The sequence below is a fragment of the Megalopta genalis genome, chromosome 3 (genome assembly GCF_051020955.1).
Source record: "Megalopta genalis isolate 19385.01 chromosome 3, iyMegGena1_principal, whole genome shotgun sequence".
Lineage (NCBI taxonomy): Eukaryota > Metazoa > Arthropoda > Insecta > Hymenoptera > Halictidae > Megalopta > Megalopta genalis.
This window is the reverse complement of record NC_135015.1, coordinates 21,722,509-21,741,677: the sequence shown is the minus strand read 5'-3', so window position 1 is coordinate 21,741,677 and position 19,169 is coordinate 21,722,509. Positions and strand designations below refer to the sequence as shown.

General features: G+C 50.7%; 1 protein-coding gene across 2 annotated transcripts in view; it reads right to left on the bottom strand.

The window, feature by feature from the left end:
• The window catches only part of LOC117218953 (dipeptidase 1), a 124,221-nt gene that overhangs the window by 3,580 nt on the left and 101,472 nt on the right, over positions 1 to 19,169 (bottom strand). For both annotated transcript variants that reach the window (XM_033467719.2, XM_033467718.2), the window contains exon 10: positions 6,093 to 6,228. In XM_033467719.2, the coding sequence (XP_033323610.1) occupies positions 6,093 to 6,228 (136 nt within the window). The remainder of the gene's footprint in view (positions 1 to 6,092; positions 6,229 to 19,169) is intronic.

Genomic DNA, 19,169 nt, shown 5'->3' with positions numbered 1-19,169 from the left:
GAGCATCCATTGCCGGATAGAGGGGCGAACCGGTTCCGGAAGACGGAGCTTGATGGCTATTGCTTTTTATTCGACGCACGGCCGCATGTTCTCGCTTTCCTGCGCGACGATCGCGGTCGCCGGAACTTCGTTCTCGATATTTGCGAGGCCAAACTCGCGTTTGCTTGCTCGACGATTCCGGATCTGCGTGCTTTCGTAACTTGCATCGAAACCGAACAACTTGGAACCAGTTTACCGGACAACGCGTTAGCGAATTTGTGCAAAAGTTGCAATTAATTGGAGCGTCGGTGAAACAAAAGAATTACGCCTCTGCGTACAAGTTATCTGTGAAACGCAGTCGTCTTCAAATTTTCGCGTCAGGCACGGATAAAAGAAGCTGGGAAACGTAATTATTTATTTCGCTCGCCGCCGCAACCGATCGCATCTTGGTGTACATAATACGCGGTGTGCCCGAAGCGAAGAAACATTTTTCCCCAGCCAAAGTACACAACCGAGCGAGCTACGCTATTTAGAAAGCGACTCGCTCTCCTCGAGCCGCGAGAAAACATTCCCTCGAGCGTTCGCGTTCCAAAGAGATTAGGAGAATCCATCAGCCGCGGTATCCTTAAAAAGTCCCCGGCCGCAGTCATTCCCACGGCGCGCGGCGGCGTCTTTACAACCGGAGCGATCCGGAAAAATGTTAACGCGATACCCCGGAAGCTTCCATCCGGCCCTCGGACTCCACGCTAATTCCGATTTAAGAGCATCGTCCGAGTAAAACGGTCGCGACGCGTAAAAAGATGACGCTGTCGGCCGGAAGGATCTCCGGAAGGATTAACCGCGAAGAAAAACAGGATCGCGGTGGACAAGTCGCGCGGTGGATGCGACAATTCCGGCTGTAATCAAATCCCGCTTTATTGCCGGCCTCGCGTTTCACGAGACCCCGTGATAAAGCATCGCCCGGCGACATTGCGAACGTCTCCGGCCCGTAATGCGTGCTCCTGCCGCGCGTTTTATCTTCAAATTGAATTTCTTCTTTTTTCTCCTGCTCCTCCCTCTCTCACTTTTCTCTGGCCTCGCGGCGCGGCGTGCCGGGTAACATTTGCCAGCGCGTTGCCGCGCCGTGCCGGAACGCTCCGGGAAATCGTCGGGGAAATTAAAATGTTAATGGACGCCGAGATGATTCCCGGGGCAAGGACGCGCGATGGTCGGCCGTCCCGCCGAAGATATTGTCCATAAATTCTCAACCGTTTTAATCAAACGCAACACCGTGCTACCTTTTTTCTCCCGCCGGCCTTCGAGCCGTAACGAGGCCCTTTATTTTGCGGCGAGGCGAGGCGAGGCGGTACGCGCGATCGGTCATCGCGGCCGCTCGCAGTCGCGAGATAGCGCACGGCGCATCCTACGTTTTCGAACGCTTCGCTGCCTCTTATCTGTTTCTGAGGACAGCGCATATTTTCCGGTGACGAACTACGCCGAGCCCTGCAAATAACTATGCTCGCCTGCCGTAAAACGAGCCGTTTCGCCATTAGACCGGATGCTTCTCATTTTCTTCGTGTAAACTGCGTTTTATTGAAGCACCGCTCGATGCGACGCGACCTCTCGAAGTTCTTCTCCGGAGACTGTTTCCTCAGCCATGAACCCTTTAAACGGCAAATTACTTCGTTTTCTTTGCTTCCGCGAAGACAAATTTGTGCGAGACTTCATTTCCGGGATGGAAACGGCGCAATTACTTCCGTAAATATACGCATATTCTTCGATTGTTCTTCTAGAAAGTAAATAATTGGTCGGTCCCCTTAATTTCGCCCCCGTTTTTAATTTCATTTTCACATCGTACCTCATTCGTCGGCTTTGGGTTTCTTCTGTTGGTGCGATTATTACGCGAGAAAAATTAAATCGGAATTAAAACGAGCTCGTCGGATCATTCCATTTGCGTAGATTATTTCCGAAAGCCGTGGGGAAACTCTCGCTCTTGTACCGACCAGATTTTCTTCGATCCATCTATGGAACGCGATTCCAGCGACGGCAATGTTTTATAATACATTTCCTTTCATTTTACACAATCTATAAAATGATCTATAGAAAACGTGCTTCCCCCTGGGGAAACAGAAATCCGCGGCGTGGCCGGGAAATTTGCATCAAAACTACTCCCCATTAATGCCTTTAAAATGGTTTCTGCTGCGAATCCTTTATCGGTACGTTTTAGATTCCCCGTTCTACAGAAATCGGAATAATTGCATTCTACGCTATTCAGATTACTCGTAGCTCTCCGCGCAGCGATCCCCAGGAGCTTTGCACATTTATCAGAACCCCGGTGTGTATCGAGCATCGAAATTCGGGCTGACGCTGCTGCAGGTCCGCGGGAACTTCGCTGAATCCTCTGATCATCCCGAGACCGATCCTTCCGTAGCTTCGATAATTATGCAGCAGCTTAATCGCCCGCTCCACTGTTTATACTTTCCGTTTCGGAATTTGTTAGGTCGTTGCTCGACAACTTTCCGAATAATACGGGGTATCCATAACGAATCCTCGATGGAGAATGTTTATAGTTGTGCAATCCATTCGCATAGTTTCGCCGATAACAACGATTCAAGGTCTACGTAAAATTCATCTCGTCTTTCCAGATCTCTGTTTTTAATCGTGTTTAAATAACTAGCGCTCGAGAAAGCGGCTGTAGATTGTCTTTCAGGCCGTTCGTCGAAGCTTACAAATTATATGCAGACTTGCTAGTTGGAAAAATAGCTAAAACCACGTGTTTTTAAAGAAGTGCCGTCTCGAAAAGGCTAAAAACAGGCTAAGAACAGTTTAAAAACGACTTCTCAGTTAATCATCGCGGTCCCCGCAAGGATTCTCTCGACACGTTAACCCGCAATTACGCTTCGTCGGAGTCCTCGAGTTGCTGCATTTCGCTGCTGCGTGACCGACCACAGCGGCCAATCAGCAAGTCCACGATCGCGTAGGATATTCGTGGACACTCGGTTCTACGAGCGGGACGCGGGACGCCGGCGCTCGAATACGATTAAAGAGTTTCAATTTTCCAGTGAATTTTCCCCGGCGACGGTTCCATAAATATTCAATGGCCGACGGCGGCGTCTTCCGTTCGTTTCGCGGCGTCTTCGGAATAACGGAATAATCCGAAAGAGTCCTCGAATTTCGTTGTTGCTCGACGGGAACGCCGTCGAAATCCAATTCCGGGTGGGTAGTTTCCGTCATCGTTCCGCCCGGTTCCCGCGGCGGGCGGTTCCATTGTTTTAACAATTACGACGGTTCTCGCCGTTGCGCCGGTAACGAGAGCAGTCGGCGTCCGAGGATTCTAACGAGGCTGCGAATTAAAATCGTTCAAAGCGCCTTGCGCGGCCCGCGGAACATAGAGAAACGGGCAGGTGTTCCACGCCGCGCCAGCAAGTAAGGTGCGCGCGTAGCTTCCACGCGCCCTCGGCCCTTTGTGCTCGAAATTCGCGCGGTCCCCTGGACGTTTCGGCCGCGGGAGGCTGCCTGCCTCGTAAGAGAAACGTTCTCTTCACAGGAAGCTGACCAACTGCTTCTCCGCGGTCCGACACGAATTTCCAGCAGCCCGTGCAATATCTAACTCCGCCCTTGACCGGGCCCGGCTTGATAGAATTTCTCTTGGCCGAACGAGATTACGGTTCCATTGTAATTTACTTTATTCGATCTGTTTCCCGGTCGTTTCAGCTTCCAATTACCGCCGCGAGGCGATTGTTTTTCATCCTGGACAAAAATGTGCTCGATCGAATCTGCGGCCGCGCGCCGAATTTCATTATTTTCGCGTTCGACGTATCGTCGCTCATAGTTCCCGTCCCTCGGTGTCGCTCACGCAGATTTATTCTGTTCCACCGATATACCGATAGATTCCGACAAATGGAATTTCGTTCGAATTACTTTTACGAACGCGTGCGCGCAAAAAGTCCTTTCCACGGCTGTCCGTAGCCGAGAGCGCGCGTGTTCGAGCAAGCCCGAAGTCGGCACTATTCGGAGGCAAACGACGCGACCGTTAATTGGATCGATAGGACGGTTCGGCCATTGTCGCTCGAAACAGTGGGCCCTCCGTCGATGACGAGTCGGCTCGAATTTCTTCGGGGGGGGGGGGGGCGCGTCGGTGCCGGCGGTGTAACCCCAATTACAACGCAGCCCCTTCCCATTAGGCCGGCCGGCCTCGTTACGATCACGCGTCAATAAACTCGGTTTTGCGACCGTCGTTCGCACCTCCCGGGCCGGTGATTAAATTATCGCCGGTAATTTCCTGCCAGTTACGTCGCGCCGAGCCGCGCGAACCTCGTCGAGCGGCGCGCTTTCGCTGTTTACGCGCGTAATTTCTCGCGTTACGGGCGGACCGTGTAATCCGAGGAATATTCTGTTGAACCGAAGTCCCCGCCGGTCGCGGGGTCTTCTCGGTGGCACGGCACGCTTTTGATTTCATTCGCTGCCAAATGGTTATTTTACGACGGGGCGAGACGCGCGAGGGGTGGCGGCGCCGAAGGCGGAGGCGGACGCGGCCGGCAAAAAGACGCGTTGAAACGACGGACGTGCAAAGCCGGGCAAGTTTAAAATTAATGTTCCGCCGGTAAAAACCGTGGGTTTAAATGCAACGTCACGACGCGATACAAATTACTATTCGTCTCTTATTCGGGTGCTTGTCAGATCCAGGAGGCCGCGCCTGCAGCTGACCAAGCACACGGCGGAAAAAAAAACGGGACACGCTCGCGCTCGCTCGAATATTTTTAGGACGACGCGGCACGGGCTGTAGTTCAATTATCCCGACTATTTTCGGCCAGCTTTGCTGTGCCCGGAAAATGCATTTTCCCACCGTGATACCGTGAACCGTGTCCCCGGAGCTTCAAAGTTCTCGGGTTCTTTCAGTTTTCAGTCCGATGATCGCATCGCGACGGCAATAACTGCGTTTGAAAGATGCTGTCCGGCTTTCGAACGAAACGAACGCAACTTCGACGAAGCGTCGACGGTTTGCCGAACGTGTCGTGGAAATCTAGCGGAATATTTTCGAGTGTACGAAAATAGTATTGAAGACAGCAAATCCAGATGTTCGAAACAAAAGAAAAAGGGACTTTACATTTTCAGTTATTTCGCAATTCTGCAGCAAAATTGTGGCACTACGGGGCACCCCAGCCAGGGTGCCCGGGACCCTTTTGTCGATTCCATTCGCTCGGACAAAGATTAACTTTGACGCGAGACAGACTCGGCGTCGAAAGCGACAGCAACGAGACGCGCGAGGACTCGCAGCGTGCATCGAGCGCACAGAGTCGACCGGTGTAGGTAAAAATCATGCCAGAGATGGCCCGAATAGGTAGAGGAGGATAGGGCCAGCTGGTTCTGGGATTGGCAGGGGTCCAAAAGAACAAAAATCGCGCGCCCCGCAGCCGTCCCGCCGCGCCGGGCGATGCACCGGCCGCGTCCGCGGCGGATGCATGATTTGTGTGCTTTATTAAATCCGATATTGGTCGACTCGGCTAACCTGGTTTCTGGCCATCGGTTATTTTGCGCCAGGAACTACGTCGTCCGGATGATTTTTCGCGAATCTGTCGCTTTCATCGAACACTGGTTTCGCGAGGGCGAAAATCAAGCCGATTGCACATTCAGCGCGGTTCTAACCTCGTCTGCTCTTGTTTGCCGTTCGCCGTCTTGAATTCGACATCGTTTCAGCAAGCACCGCGTTCTCGGTCGCTTTTTACCTCGCGCGATTCTCTTCGATCGGTGTATCTCTCGTCGAAGAGAGTATTTGTTTGCGGAAGATTTTGTTGAACCGGGCTTGTTAGAGTACCCTGAACCAAGCTGGTAAGAGATCGTACCGAAGCGCGATGCATTTTTAAGAAACTTTGGGAAAAGACGCTGCCTATGAAAGGGTTAAAAATCATTCGCGTTTCGATGTCGTTTGGTAGTCTTTTATAACTTGCGAATATCCACACGTTCTTCCCGATTTGAAAGATTTAAGCAGGATAGCACAGTTTTCTAGTTTTCTCGGATAATTGAACTTTTGACCCGTGCTACAGTACATCGAGATATTCCGGAGGGCGCGTTCGAGGTCGCAACGACTGCCCTACGGCTTCTCCTCGACGCGAGTTTCCTGTGGAAGAATTTACCTTCTCGACCGCCTTGAAGACTCGAATCAGGTTGAGGCCCGCCAGCTTCTGGATGTCCTTCTCCGACCATCCTCTCGCCAGCAGCTCCGCGAAGAGCTCCGGGTACTTGCTAACGTCCTCCAAACCCGACGGTGTCCTGAAACACCGGGGGTCGTAAAGCGTTTTTATGAAAATGTTCGTCGGCCATCCGGGCGTGGACCCGGCCACCAGACTAATCGTACGTTCTTGTTACCGGTGTGCGAGGCGGAGTGGCCCTTTCCGCCCCTCGCAGGCTTGTAAAGTGGCTTTCATAGCCCGGCGGACACCCTAACGGCGGTTCGATAAAGTCGCCAGCCGACCGGATCGCCATTATTTACATAAATATCCGCCGCGCGGACGGAGACGAGTTTTTAATGAACCGGCGCGACGGCCGGAATTCGATTAAAAAAGCTGCTCGAAAGCATTCGATGAGCCCCCGCGGGTCCTGCGTCCGCCGTGCAATTTCGCCGGCGCAGCGCGTAATTCTTCGCGGGAAATTTAATCTATTATACGTCGCGTCGGTCGCGGACGAATAATCTTCTTTGGGGACCTTCGTTACTCAACGTTCACGCTTTTTGGTGTGCGCGCGAGCGAGCGAGCGTGCGCGCGCGCGTCTGTCCGCGTTCGCTCGTCGCAACTTTTTCCGCCGCGCGGCGAGCTTTTCGTCCGCGACGCACGAGAAAATCGAGGGTGGAACGTTGACATGCACAAAAATCCATTCGCGAAAGAATTTAATGACATTCCGCTTATTCTTCGGTCGAGTTCCTTCAACGGACCGCCGCCACCGACCGACAGAAATTACACATGCCGGCGTCCGGCGCTTTTTAACGTGTCATTTTCTTGCGAACCCGCTTCTACACAATTTTCAGCCCGCGTTTTCTTGCTCGCCTTCCTGCTTTCTATTATTCCGCGCGGCGCGTTCAAGGATTACTACCTCCTCGCCTATTGAACGCATCTCTTTTATCCGACATCGGGAGCACGCGGCTTCTTATTCCACGTTCATTTCTCTACGACCTCCTCGTCTCTACCCACGTTTCGTATCTGCGCTGCAGATTTGATTATTTTGGAAGCTTTCGACGACAGAGCTTGATTAACCTTTTCATCTTCTTTCGAATGCAACCGTGATATTTCCTTGCTCCTAATTATGCAGCAATGTAATCGTTCGATAGGATCGATGTCTATTATCTTTTGCTCGTCGAGTTAGGTGGACCTATTCGCACCGTATCATGATTGTATTCGATATTTTAAACAACATTTTCTTCGATATAACCGAACGATAACGATGATAATAATAACGGTAATAACAATAGAGATTTATCATCGATCTGATTACACTCGACAACGAAGTTAATATGATTATAATAATTATATTGCCATCCTGCTGGCCGTATCCCATCCTTTATTTTCATCAACCGATAACGCGCCATCATTATACTCTGTTTTAAATATTCTTTTAATTTCCTCCGCATAACGTAATATCTCTCCAAAGTTCCGTACAATGAAATTAATGCAGGTCTTCGCGGAAATTCCTATTTGAATAGAGCGTCTAGGAAAAACCGGAATAAAAAGGATAATTTGTGTTGATTAAAAATTTTCATCCAACGAAAATGGTACGGGAGTCTCTTCTACTCTACAAATTTGTGCACGGTCCAAATGTGTGGGTAAATTACGATTTCGTTTACCGAGCGTTCCGTAGGTGGTATTCATTTTCAATTGCGAAAGATCCGTCGTTTCGTCGTTCTCCAATTATTTAATATATCTCCGCGTTGTTTCGCGCGCGTGTATCGTTAATTTACGGGATAGAGCTAATATCGGCACTCGGCGGCTGTGCCGCTTTTATACTCGTCGGTTCGAATATTCCTCAGTTTCCTGCGACGCAACGAAGATTAATAGGACGACGGCAACAATAAGGAGATTTATAGTTGGCGCGAGCACGAACGGGTCGGGGGAATCGTCGAGAAAGGCCGGCACGGTCGCCACGATTTTTCTATTCGAGAGAAACCGTGGCCGGCGCGGCGCACGGACGCGGACGCGGACGCGAAGTCGGCCTACAATGACGACCTTGTCGGGAAGAGCAGTCGCGGATAAATTATGAGTCTCCTCGGGCGGTTTATCCCTCATTACTTTAATTACTATAGCATAGCGAGCTACCGGGCGAGTAGCGCGAGCCTCTATTCTGCGAGATCGGCGCCGCGCCGCGCCGCGTCAGCGAGCGGGAGACGTCAGAATGCGACTTCGCCTTTCAACTTCAACGGACCCGGACGACCCGCGCGATCTCAACGGATAAATGTGCCACGAGGTCGAGCTCCCTCTCACCCTTCTCTCTCTCTCTCTCTCTCTCTCTCTCTCTCTCTCTCTCTCTTCCGCCTAGCCCGTTTTTAACAACCCCGCCGGCCGAGCACGGATAACCGAGGAGATAATGAGAATTAACGGTTCCGGCTATTTTTATTCGCGATTATTGCAACGCAATTAAGACCGGCCAGACTCGGTCTCGAATCTGGCGCGGCGCGACGCGACGCGGCGGGTCGATTGATTCGATCTTTCGCTACGCTGCACGTTCTCGCGGCACGGTCCTCGGGAACCGTTACATAAAAGATTCCCCGAGAGACTTTGCGCCCAGTTTTGCTTCAGAAATTCTTGTCCCACTCGTAATTTCATATTTTAGAGGTACGCGGGTCGCAACGATCCGAGAGGAGAACGTTTCGCTTGGCGCGCAAATAGAGAATTTTATTCGCGATTTCCTGTTTTCGTAGGTAAATGAAATTATAATGGCATCGGAGAGACGTTGCCACGGTGCTCCGCGATACGTTGAAACAGAGGACGGCCAAATATTTGCTCGGCTTATGAAAATTAAACACGTTCGTTTGTTTCGCCGGCGTCGTTCACGGATCAAATATTTCGTATCGAGCGCGCGCGAAATGCTGGAATATTAGATGAAAATTCGACCAAGACGGTACATCGAACGCGCCTACGAATCGATCGAAACGTTCGAATACCATCGGTCGACTTCGCGCACAATCGATCACCGACAGAATCGCGACAACGACGAACGTAACGCGACCGAAATCGATGGAACGCGCGAATAAATACCGAAGCAACCCGGAGACGTTGCAAACGAACGCGACTCGTAATACATTTGTTAAATTATAAATATTATATCGATCGTTACAGTAGACGGTCTAATTTCCGCTCGAGGGTCAATATCGTCGCGACGGAGCAAAGCGGAGCTTGCGACGCCGCTAAATTCGACGTATGATATCGCGATATTCGCGGAAACAACGCCGCGTCTGCGCCGATTTCCGTTCGATTCGAATTATGCCAATTTTACGAGTCGTCGGCGGATTACCGAATTTCCTAAGCGAGACGACCGAGAGCATCGCCGAACGAAAAGTTGGTCCTGCGAAAGAATCTCCGAAGCCGATAACGAAGCATTCGACGCGGCGACATTGGTCAGCGAGTGCATTATCGACAGCATGCAACTGCACAGAGTGATAACGTTCGAGAGACGAGAACGTAGGAAACGCGCGCGCGACGATGTGGCCCCGGCTCTCGCAGTCGTCGCGCGTTAACGACGGATACACTCGATTTGGAAATTCCCGAGATTGAAACAACGCTCGTGACCGTCGACGCGACGCGAGGCGACGCGAGGCGACGCGACGCGACGGTCGATCTCTGCTCGCAGTATACAGCTGCATAACTGCCAGTTTCAGCCGCGATATGACGCGCCATGAATAAGTCTCTAACCGCTCTTGTTGGCCCGACATTGTCAGCAGGTAGCTTTCAACGGTTCTGCAACGCTCGTTGTCGACGGTTCCGCGTCTCTGACGCTCGTTATGACGCGCGTAATGAGAACGTCGAAATTCAGACTGATCCCTTTTAACGCTCAACTCGACCGTCATTCCTCTAATTCGCCGTGAATATCCGGCTGCGTCGCACCGCCGCGATGCACTCGTCTGCATCGCGATACCTGCGCGACCAGCTCCCGTCGCATAGGCGTCGCGTCGACTTCAACGCCGGGCCATTTATTTGCGGCCGATCGATGGGGCTCGCTCTTATCCTCGAACAACCATGCCTTTTTACGGCTACACGGTCGGCGATCCTCAAGATCGTTCGCAGATTCGTTTAGATAATCGTCGTCGATCGACAATCGGGTCAACAGACCCCTTGCAAACCTTTTGCCAAAAAAATTTCTTACTTCATCATCGTGTTTCGATTTTTACTGCAATTTACGTGCAACGTATATTTCGATATTTATAACTCTCTCGTTTATTTTTCGATACAATTGACTTTAGGAATTTGAGATAATACCTGGACACGAGATTTTTCTTTCGAGAAGACGGAAGCATATATATCGGGAACTTTTTCTAGCTGTTTCGCTAAACGTCTTCCGTAGACAGACCTCTCTCGGGTATTGCACATAATTCTCGCATTCTTCAGCCGATTCATTTGAAATTCGGAAAAAGACTTCTCCTTCGCGTTATGCAAAATTTGCGGTGTAAAAATGTTGATTCCGAGAAACTTGTTCCCTCCGAATTCTCGGCGGATCGAATAAGAAACGAAAATGTGTGGAATAAAAAGTTTCACGGGCCACCGCCGTGTACGCCGACGGTTTCCCGTAACAACTCCGAGCGTTCCGCTGCGAAGCAATCGCCGGCCTCGGTCGAAACCGCCCGAAAACGAGTATCGCGCGGATGAAATTCGCTGGATCTGGAAATTCTGCTCCTGTTCCGGGCTTCTTCCGGCGCGGGCGAATCCGCGCGGGACCGAGTAACAATTACGCGGTCCGCGCGCGATCGGTGAAAACGACCGCGACGACCAAGTCCGAGGGATATGGCGCGTGATAAAATATTGCCGGCGTAAAATTGGGCCGAGCAGATTTATCGGCGGCGTTCGAACCTAGCCGTCGACCAAGTTGCCGTGGGTCCGGCGCGGCGCGTTCCCGAGAGCAGTTCCCAATTCGCGGCATTTCCGGTTCAGCCGGCATTTCCGACGCTTCGTTTTCCCGCGGATTGTCATCGGACCCGGGGGAGAGCTCCGGGAACACGGATAAGTCCGCGGCGAAAACACGGGACGAATCCCTGACACGGGAATGTCGAAGACTTTCGCTCCCCGTGAACCGAATGCTGCACACCGGCCCGGAAATCCGTTTATCCTGGCCGACATTTAATTCTCGAAGTTTCGCGTTTCGATCGAATGTCACGCGTTTCGAGGTCCAACAAATATCGACCGCTTTCGAAAATTATGCGTCCGATTTTTGAAACGTTGACGCACATTTTTGTGTCGACGATGTTCTAGCTGATATCGAGACGAATTCAACGAACGACTATATATATGAGCCGTTTATTTTGAAAGTGGCATAAGTCACTTTTTCTTCTTTTTTTCTTTTTTTAAATGAAAAGATACCGTTCAATTGTAATTAGTGTTATCATTAACTCGATTTTTTTGGAAAAGTGACTTATGCCACTTTCAAAATAAACGACTCATATTAGGTTGGGGAATAGTTCGACAAAGTGTATAATATTCATACGATAGAATGCTCTACGAAACTGTGCTAATCATCTTTTCGAATAATTTAATTTTTCATTACTTTTGAGGCTTAGAAATGGAATATCCAGGAGGTAAAAAGCAACATTTTCGACACCTTCTCTTCTTCGCTTTTCAACGAGCCCAAAAAGCTGCGGAAGCAGCCCGGGACATTTGCAACGTATGCGGAGAAGGGGAGTCATAGGCGAGTCTACAGCACCGAAATGGTTTGCGAAGTTCAAAAATTGCGATTTTGACGTCGACGACACGCCCCGCGGCGGAAGACCTTCCGAATTCGACGAAGAGCGTCTCGAAGCACTTTTGAAGGAGGACGGTCACCAAACGAGTCGCGAATTGGCCGAAAAAATAAACTGCGAACATAAAACGATTCTCGATCACCTTCGTTCAATGGAGTTTGCCGAAAAATTGGGAGCCTGGGTGCCTCGCGAGCTTAACGAAAACAACGAAGAAAGTCGTCTTTGATAAAAACGCTGCGAACTTATTCCCCAACCCAATAGTATGTGTATATAATAAATAACCTTAAAGCTTGATACAAAGCCGACATCGTTTCGGCCAGAAAAAAAGAACGGGTTTCCAGGGCACTTTGGCACCGGCACCGAATCGCCGCCATCTTTCGTGGAACGTCTACGAGCGCGACTCCCATCGAAAACCGAAAATCCGATTCCCAGGCGAAGACACATCCCGTCCAGCACCGTTGACGGTGATTTATAGGCGGGAATGAAAGGCGGCGAGGGAGGAGAAAAAAGTCCGCTCGAAGAAACGAGGATCGATACGCGGAGGAAACGCGAGAAAAGGGGCCGAGAAGAAACGGAACGGGGATCGACGGTTTCCAGCGGTTTTCGTCGCGCGGCGTCGCGACGCGTCGCGTCGTGGCTGATCGCGTCGATCGCGAGATCATCGGCCAGGATAATTTATGGTAATTATCGCCACTTCCGCGGCGTTTATCTTCCATCGATGCGGTGTAGACGGGAAATGGAAGCTCGCCGATACTTTCGAAAGCTCCGAGGCTTGTCCCGGTATCGTTCTCGGCCTTTTTGCGCGCTCCCTGTGCGGCGCGTCGGTCGATCATCGGGGAATCGAATGTAGGTTGCACTTTTCCAATGTGGGACAGGTGTGGCAGGACACTCTCTTCGCGATGCACCCTGGATTTTCCGGTGGGTCCGATCTCGCGTCGACGAGAAATGTTTTCTTCATATTTGGGAATATCTCTTTATCGCTTCGACAATTCCTGTCTGCAGTAAATTCTCCATAATTTTCCTTCAGCTTGTAATCAAGAATGAACACGCGATATGATTATTGCACCTTGCACCTTGCGCCTCGTTTTTATAATTGGTAACAATCGGCAACTATAAAAATGAACCACGAGGCTCGAATAATCGTATCTCCTCTTCCCAAATTGTTCACTTTTGTTTGCAAGCTGATTTGTTTACAAGGTAATGTCTATAGTGACATATTAAGGAAACCTTCTGCAGAGCTCGGAAGACGCGAGAACGCCTAAAATATTAACATCAGATCAATCAAATAGTTGTTTCAATTTTGTGTAATTTTGACGCGTGCCGGTTCGGCAACCATTTTGCGGCTCTGGTGACGCGATAGAGTTCGTGAAACGTTTTGGACGCGACGTTCCCAGAAGAAATCTCGGCGATGAACGACGATTGATCGTTAACGAAGCGTTTATTACCTCGAGCCGTCTGGAGAAGGGAGATCTTGAACGTTCGCAGTCGTCCGGTCGGCTTCGGCGCGCAAAACCGCGAGTGCTCGCGCAGGCCCGGCTAATTACGCCATTAGACTAACGATTGCTCGGAGGTTGACCGCGAGCTCGACATTCTCGTTACCGGGTCTCCGGCGTCGGATGAATTTTAATTGCATCCGGAAGTTCGTTGCTTGTAGTTGGCCGATCGGTCGTCGACGGCACGGCGAAGGTTCTTGGTCTACATGGAACTCGCATTTCCAGCAGCCCGAGGCTCGCGATGCCTTTTTCCTCTCTCTCTTCCTCTCTCTCTCTCTCCTTAGGTTTTCGCCGAGTATCGATGGGATCGGGTCTCGGTGTCTCGGTCTCTCTCGCCGGATCCGGGATGACCTCTCGCTCGCCGAGGTACTCGATGCGGGTACTTGACAGTGATTTATAGCGATTCGAGCCAGCCGAACCGAGGAGAGCGGTATAAAAAAACCGTAATACGGAATTTCCATAAAAATGTACGGGTCCGGGACGTAGATCGAAAATAGTGAGCGGGCTTTAAGGGAACTCGCATCCGAACTCTTTTTCCTTCACCTCGCTCTCTTTATTTTCCTACCTTTTCTTTTTATTCTTGAATATAAATCTTCGAGCAAAGCAGGAATAAAAAGTCGATCCGGTGGCTTGTTTAAACGAGCGCCGCGAAATAATGTCGGCGATTTATGCAAAACCGAGAGCCACTTCGTGCCACCGCTCCCGCCGTGAAACGCTGTTCCAGGTAAAAAAGATGTTATTAAAATGTTCCTTTTGCTTTCGACTAATAGGCGCATTGAGAATTCAGAATAATTTCATGGCGGCAGCGCGGCGCGGTTGAATAAACGGCGCATCGAGATCGCGCGTTGCGGGAGCAATTTTTGCGAATACGAAGAATCTAGCAGCTCGAAGTCTGGAACGAAGATTGACAATTGCTTCTTCGAGGTCTCTCGAGAGACGCTGTGAAGATCGTTTCCACGCTCCGATCCATTGTACTCGATTGGAAGAAGCGAGTCTCGTTACAGCGTTCCGGCAAATTTTTGTCCATCCAAAACGAAAATTCCGATGGAAACGTAACGACGACGGCAAACAGTTCGGTCTTGCCGGGGGCCAAAGGGTTCTGTTCGTACGAATTTCGACGCGCCGAAGCGCTCGCCGGATAACGCGATCGCGTTCCCACGTGTAATATCGACTTCGGCTAAATCCGTTCCAGCGGAGCCCCTGTTTCGTCCGCGAATATTTCGACTCGACCCATTTCTTTCGCGTGGATATAATTAAATGCGAGCCGGGTCTCGTCCCTTCTCTTTTTCGGCGACCGCCCGCGGCAGAGGATTACTCGACGCGGAAATCGGTTATTCAAATATCGGGATAAAACGTCCGCGGTTTCGTCGGCGAATATTTGTTTAAAATTAGTTTCCCCGCAACGCTCCCCCGGCGACGCGACTTTCTTCCTAAGGAGATAGACGTGTTTGCTCAGCATTAAAAAAGTAAATTGGTTTCGCGATATCGAATGTCGCGATCGTTCGTTCCGCGACCGATTTTCGTTCGATGAGCGAACGATGCCTCGCGACGGTACGCCGAACCATCGGTCGGGCCGAACAAACGTTATCCCAAAAAAGCGACCGATCATTTTTATCGACGGCTAGCCGAGAAATGACTTTTACTTTTTGGACGCGTTCCTAAATAGCTGGCGCTAATGAACGCTTTTCCCGAGCGAACGATCGTTTCCCATGTCCGATGAAAAAGTTACGCTCATCGTATCCCATTTTCCGAAGTATAAAATCACCCGGATAGCGTCCCTCGCGAGAGCGCATCGATCGACGAATAAAGTAAAATCGGCCTCTCTAAATTCTGTGCATTTAGATCGGCGGTTCGTAACGGCGCGACGGCCCCCGGTGGAAGTTTTTAACGCGCCGACTGCCGGCGGTCGTTGAAATTTCACGGTTCATTGTTGCCGAATGTCCCGATTTTCCGGTTCGGTTAATGACGTTCTTTTTCCTGTTGAGCACCGGTGACGGATGGAAAATGCGCGGAAGATAAATTGTTCCGTCTGTTAATTGATCGATCATTGCCCGAGCCGCGGCGCGGCGCGGCGAATCGCGGCGGTATCCGCGCGCATTTATCTTCGCCGATTGCCGGATGCGTTCAATTTTTTCCCATCGTGTTGCACCCGGCATGCGGCAGGCGTTTTCGACCGGCTTCCTCGAGTGGCTCCGCTGGAAAACGTTCCTCGACAGTTTCACCGGCAGCCGGACATTCGCCGACGAAATTCCACGGGTTCCTCCAGCCCGGAGACGATTTTAATTTCGGCCCCTCGCTATTACGAGCTGTCCGCGTTGTCGCGGACGTCCGGGGACCGCCAGAAATCGGACATTGTTTTCATTCCGATGCGAACTTTCCCAGATTCCCCGTCGCTGGAAGTGCTATCACGGCCCGCTCTGTTTCTCCCGTGGCCGAGCCGAGCGGAGCCGAGCCGAGCCGAGTCGGAACAATTGCCGCGGAAGCCGACGCGCGAATTTTTTAATTCGCGCCCGAACGGTCAAAGGCCGGTCGTGGTCGTGGCACCCGAGGGCAAAGGGAAAGTGCGATTACTAATTATACGAATTTGAAAGCGAGATCAAAGGCGCCGCCCCGCCGCCCCGCCGCACCGCGCCGCGTCGCGCCGCACCGCGCGAAACGAAAGTATTTGGCCGCGGCCGGTGCATTTGTCATTGAGATCCAGCATCGGCCCGTAAACGTTTGCCATGGAACGCTGCGTGTGCTTTCTGGCTCGAGTGCATAACACTCGACGGTCGCACCGAGTGCACTGCCAATTCTTAACACCTTTTTGCACGCTTCTCTCGAGCCTTTTGTTCTCTGCAAACTCTTTCGCGTAATTATTTTTAGAATGGTCGCCGGTCGAGTGCGAATACTTGCAGAAATTCTGTGTTCGCAAGGTTTCACTTGTCCAAGATTTTCCACTTCGAATGCCGTGCCTTTATCAAGTTGTGACACCATTGACTCGTCTCTTTAAAACATTTCTATAATTGATAGAGTCTATCTATCGATATGCTTCTACTTATCGACCCTTTGCCGTGCTTTAACGAGTCAGACTCGTGGCAGAGATTTCTAATAATAAGCTGTTCGATATGAATGTTGTACCGTTCCTTTAAGCATCGATCAAATTCTATCCTCTTGTCATCGATATTTGAACATTCGAATAGATGTTAACGCACAATAAATATAAATAATTACACGATAAATAATTTCTTCTTAGAAATAATTGCGATCGAAGAAGTTCTAATCATTGCAACTATCTGATTATTCGAGACCACATAATTCGCAGGACATTTTTCTGCGAATAGATAATTGGTCCTGTAAGGTTCCCATTAGATCATACATCGTTTCGGACAGATATAATTACGGCGGGGGAATTTTATTCGAACGAATAAACGGAATAGGCACGCGATCATTGGAATACTTTCGCGCGCCGGTCGCAACGGTCCTTTTTGCCACGAGAAAGAAATATCTCCGGCCGGCTAATAATTATAATCGGGCCCGTTTCGCCAGCGTCCGATAGCGCTTCGATTTCCCATAAAAATCCGGAGCCGTCGCGGCGCCCTTTTCTTCTCGTTCACCTTTTTATCGGTCGACGTGCAAATGCGCGGTTCGTTGCGTACGCGTTGTTTTCGAGCCCCTCGTTCCCGCCGGCCTTTTGCACCCCCTGCTCCACCGGTCGCCACGCCCACGCGTGTTTTTCGCGCGGCTTCGAAAAACCCGACAACTTTTTAGCAGCTGCTGTCGGCGATCTTTTTTTCCTTTGCAGCTCGCACCTTTTTTCGCGGGCCGGCTTAATGGCGTCCGCTCCGATTTCAGCCCCGGGCAGGTGTAACGTGTCGCCGTTTCGCAAACAGGGACCGACCGTGGTCGAGCGGCTCGGCTCGGCTCGTCCGTTCGTTCGATTCCTCCTACCTCGTGCTCGGTTCGATCGGCGATTCTATTTTAATAAATATTTTTTTTATCGTCGAAAACAGAGCGCGAAGACACGAACGGGAGAGGGAGGGGCGCGGCATAAATCGAGCAGAACCGCGCGGACCCGGTGAATTTGCTTTCGGGGGATTTTCTGCTCGTTGGTTTATGGTACACAATCGGTTCCGATGGGATTTAAATCGGAACAGCGGCGAAGTTAACGCGGAATTTAGAGCCGAACGCGTTTTTCTTTCCACACGTTCCCACCGGTGGTGGCGTCCCTGTTTGGATTCTCGGGCTTTCTTACCGATGCCCGGCTATTGCACACGCGAGACCTTTCGCGAAATTCCTAGGAAATCGCGAGAACGATTCGTACGCGAAGCGAACACGAAATCGCGTATCATTCTTCGGTACTTTTTGTTGAATGACGAATCGAGTTCAGCCCGACGCAAACTAACGCTGAAACGAAATGATTAAACCACGATGCGAGTTCCCGTGGCACACAATTTCTTCCAGTTCCTCGTCGCTGATCTTCTCCGCAGACTTCTAGTCGCCATAAGTAAGTTCCACAAGTTTTACCAATCTGTCCGCCGTACATCCCGATCATTATTTAAAGAGAGAACTCTTCGTATATCCCTTTGTTGTAACGAAGGAAGCTCGTTGTCGGTGATTTTATCAGGATTCATGCTCGAAGGGTGCTGCTCGGAAGGCTACTTTCTATCAAACCGTTGACGTTACAAATTACCTCGCGGAGCACGGTGCCCGAGGTTCTCCCAGTATTTAACCCCACGCAGACTCCCGTTTCATCGCATATTAATAACCCTCGCAGGTGGTAGCCAACCCCCCGCGCGCGCGCGCGCGCTCGAATTTGTTACACTTCCCGAAAGTTCCCGGAGCTGTAAATTCTACGTGTGAGCGGGCCAACAGTTTCTTCGCCTCGCGGCACGCCTTTGACGTAACTCTCGTCGCATCGCGCGTTGCCCAACTTGCTATCGCGACCTTTCCTCCTACGCGCGCCTTTCGTCGTTCCACTATGCGCGAAACCCGACAAGGGACCGAGAAAGGGACTGCCGAATCATTTTCGAGAATTACGGGAACTTTGGAAGTTCGTGGACATAAAAGTACCGTTCGACCGTTCCGTATCCTGAAATTCTGCATCGGTGAAATACGGTAAATATTCCCTAATTTTCCTTCGGCTTTTAACCCTTGGCGCTCCGTTGGCTCCGCTGTGGAGACAACCGTCATTTGTTCCGTAAATCCGAAGGCTCTGCTGCGGGGCCCAAGGTTTTTAGCACGATTACACCGAAGATGCTACGTTTTCGTCGACGTTGGCAATTGTTATTTGTAGCGAAAACGTGCTTGGCGTGTGCACCATTGCGATTCAAACATTTTTTGCCCATTTTTATACTTGGCAACATAAAATAAATAAAATAATAATCCTTGCTTTCGCAAGGACGTGTAATCTTTTCCGCTCAAAGTAAGACTTCCTTTGTTTCATGCGTTTCGCTTCAAAAATGTGCCGGAGTTGCTGGTAGGTGGTACTCGAGAAACGCGCGGAGCGCTAAGGTTTAAACAAAAATGGACAATTCGGGAAGAGTAGGTACGAGGGGCCAACAACGATCTCAACGAAGTAAGTCGAAGAGGCGAATGAAATGCTCTCGTTTGGAATACGAGGAAAACGGTGCATTTTGCTTAAATGCAGTCCCATCCGGCGGCCAATATAAAACGAGACGACGGTGGCTGTAAGCGAGGAGACAGCCGGGTCACCTTTCGACGGGGTTGCTCGTGGAACGCGAGGCGCGGGAATAAATTGATCGGGGAACAGCTCTCGCGAAAGAGGATCGTGACTCGTGACTGGC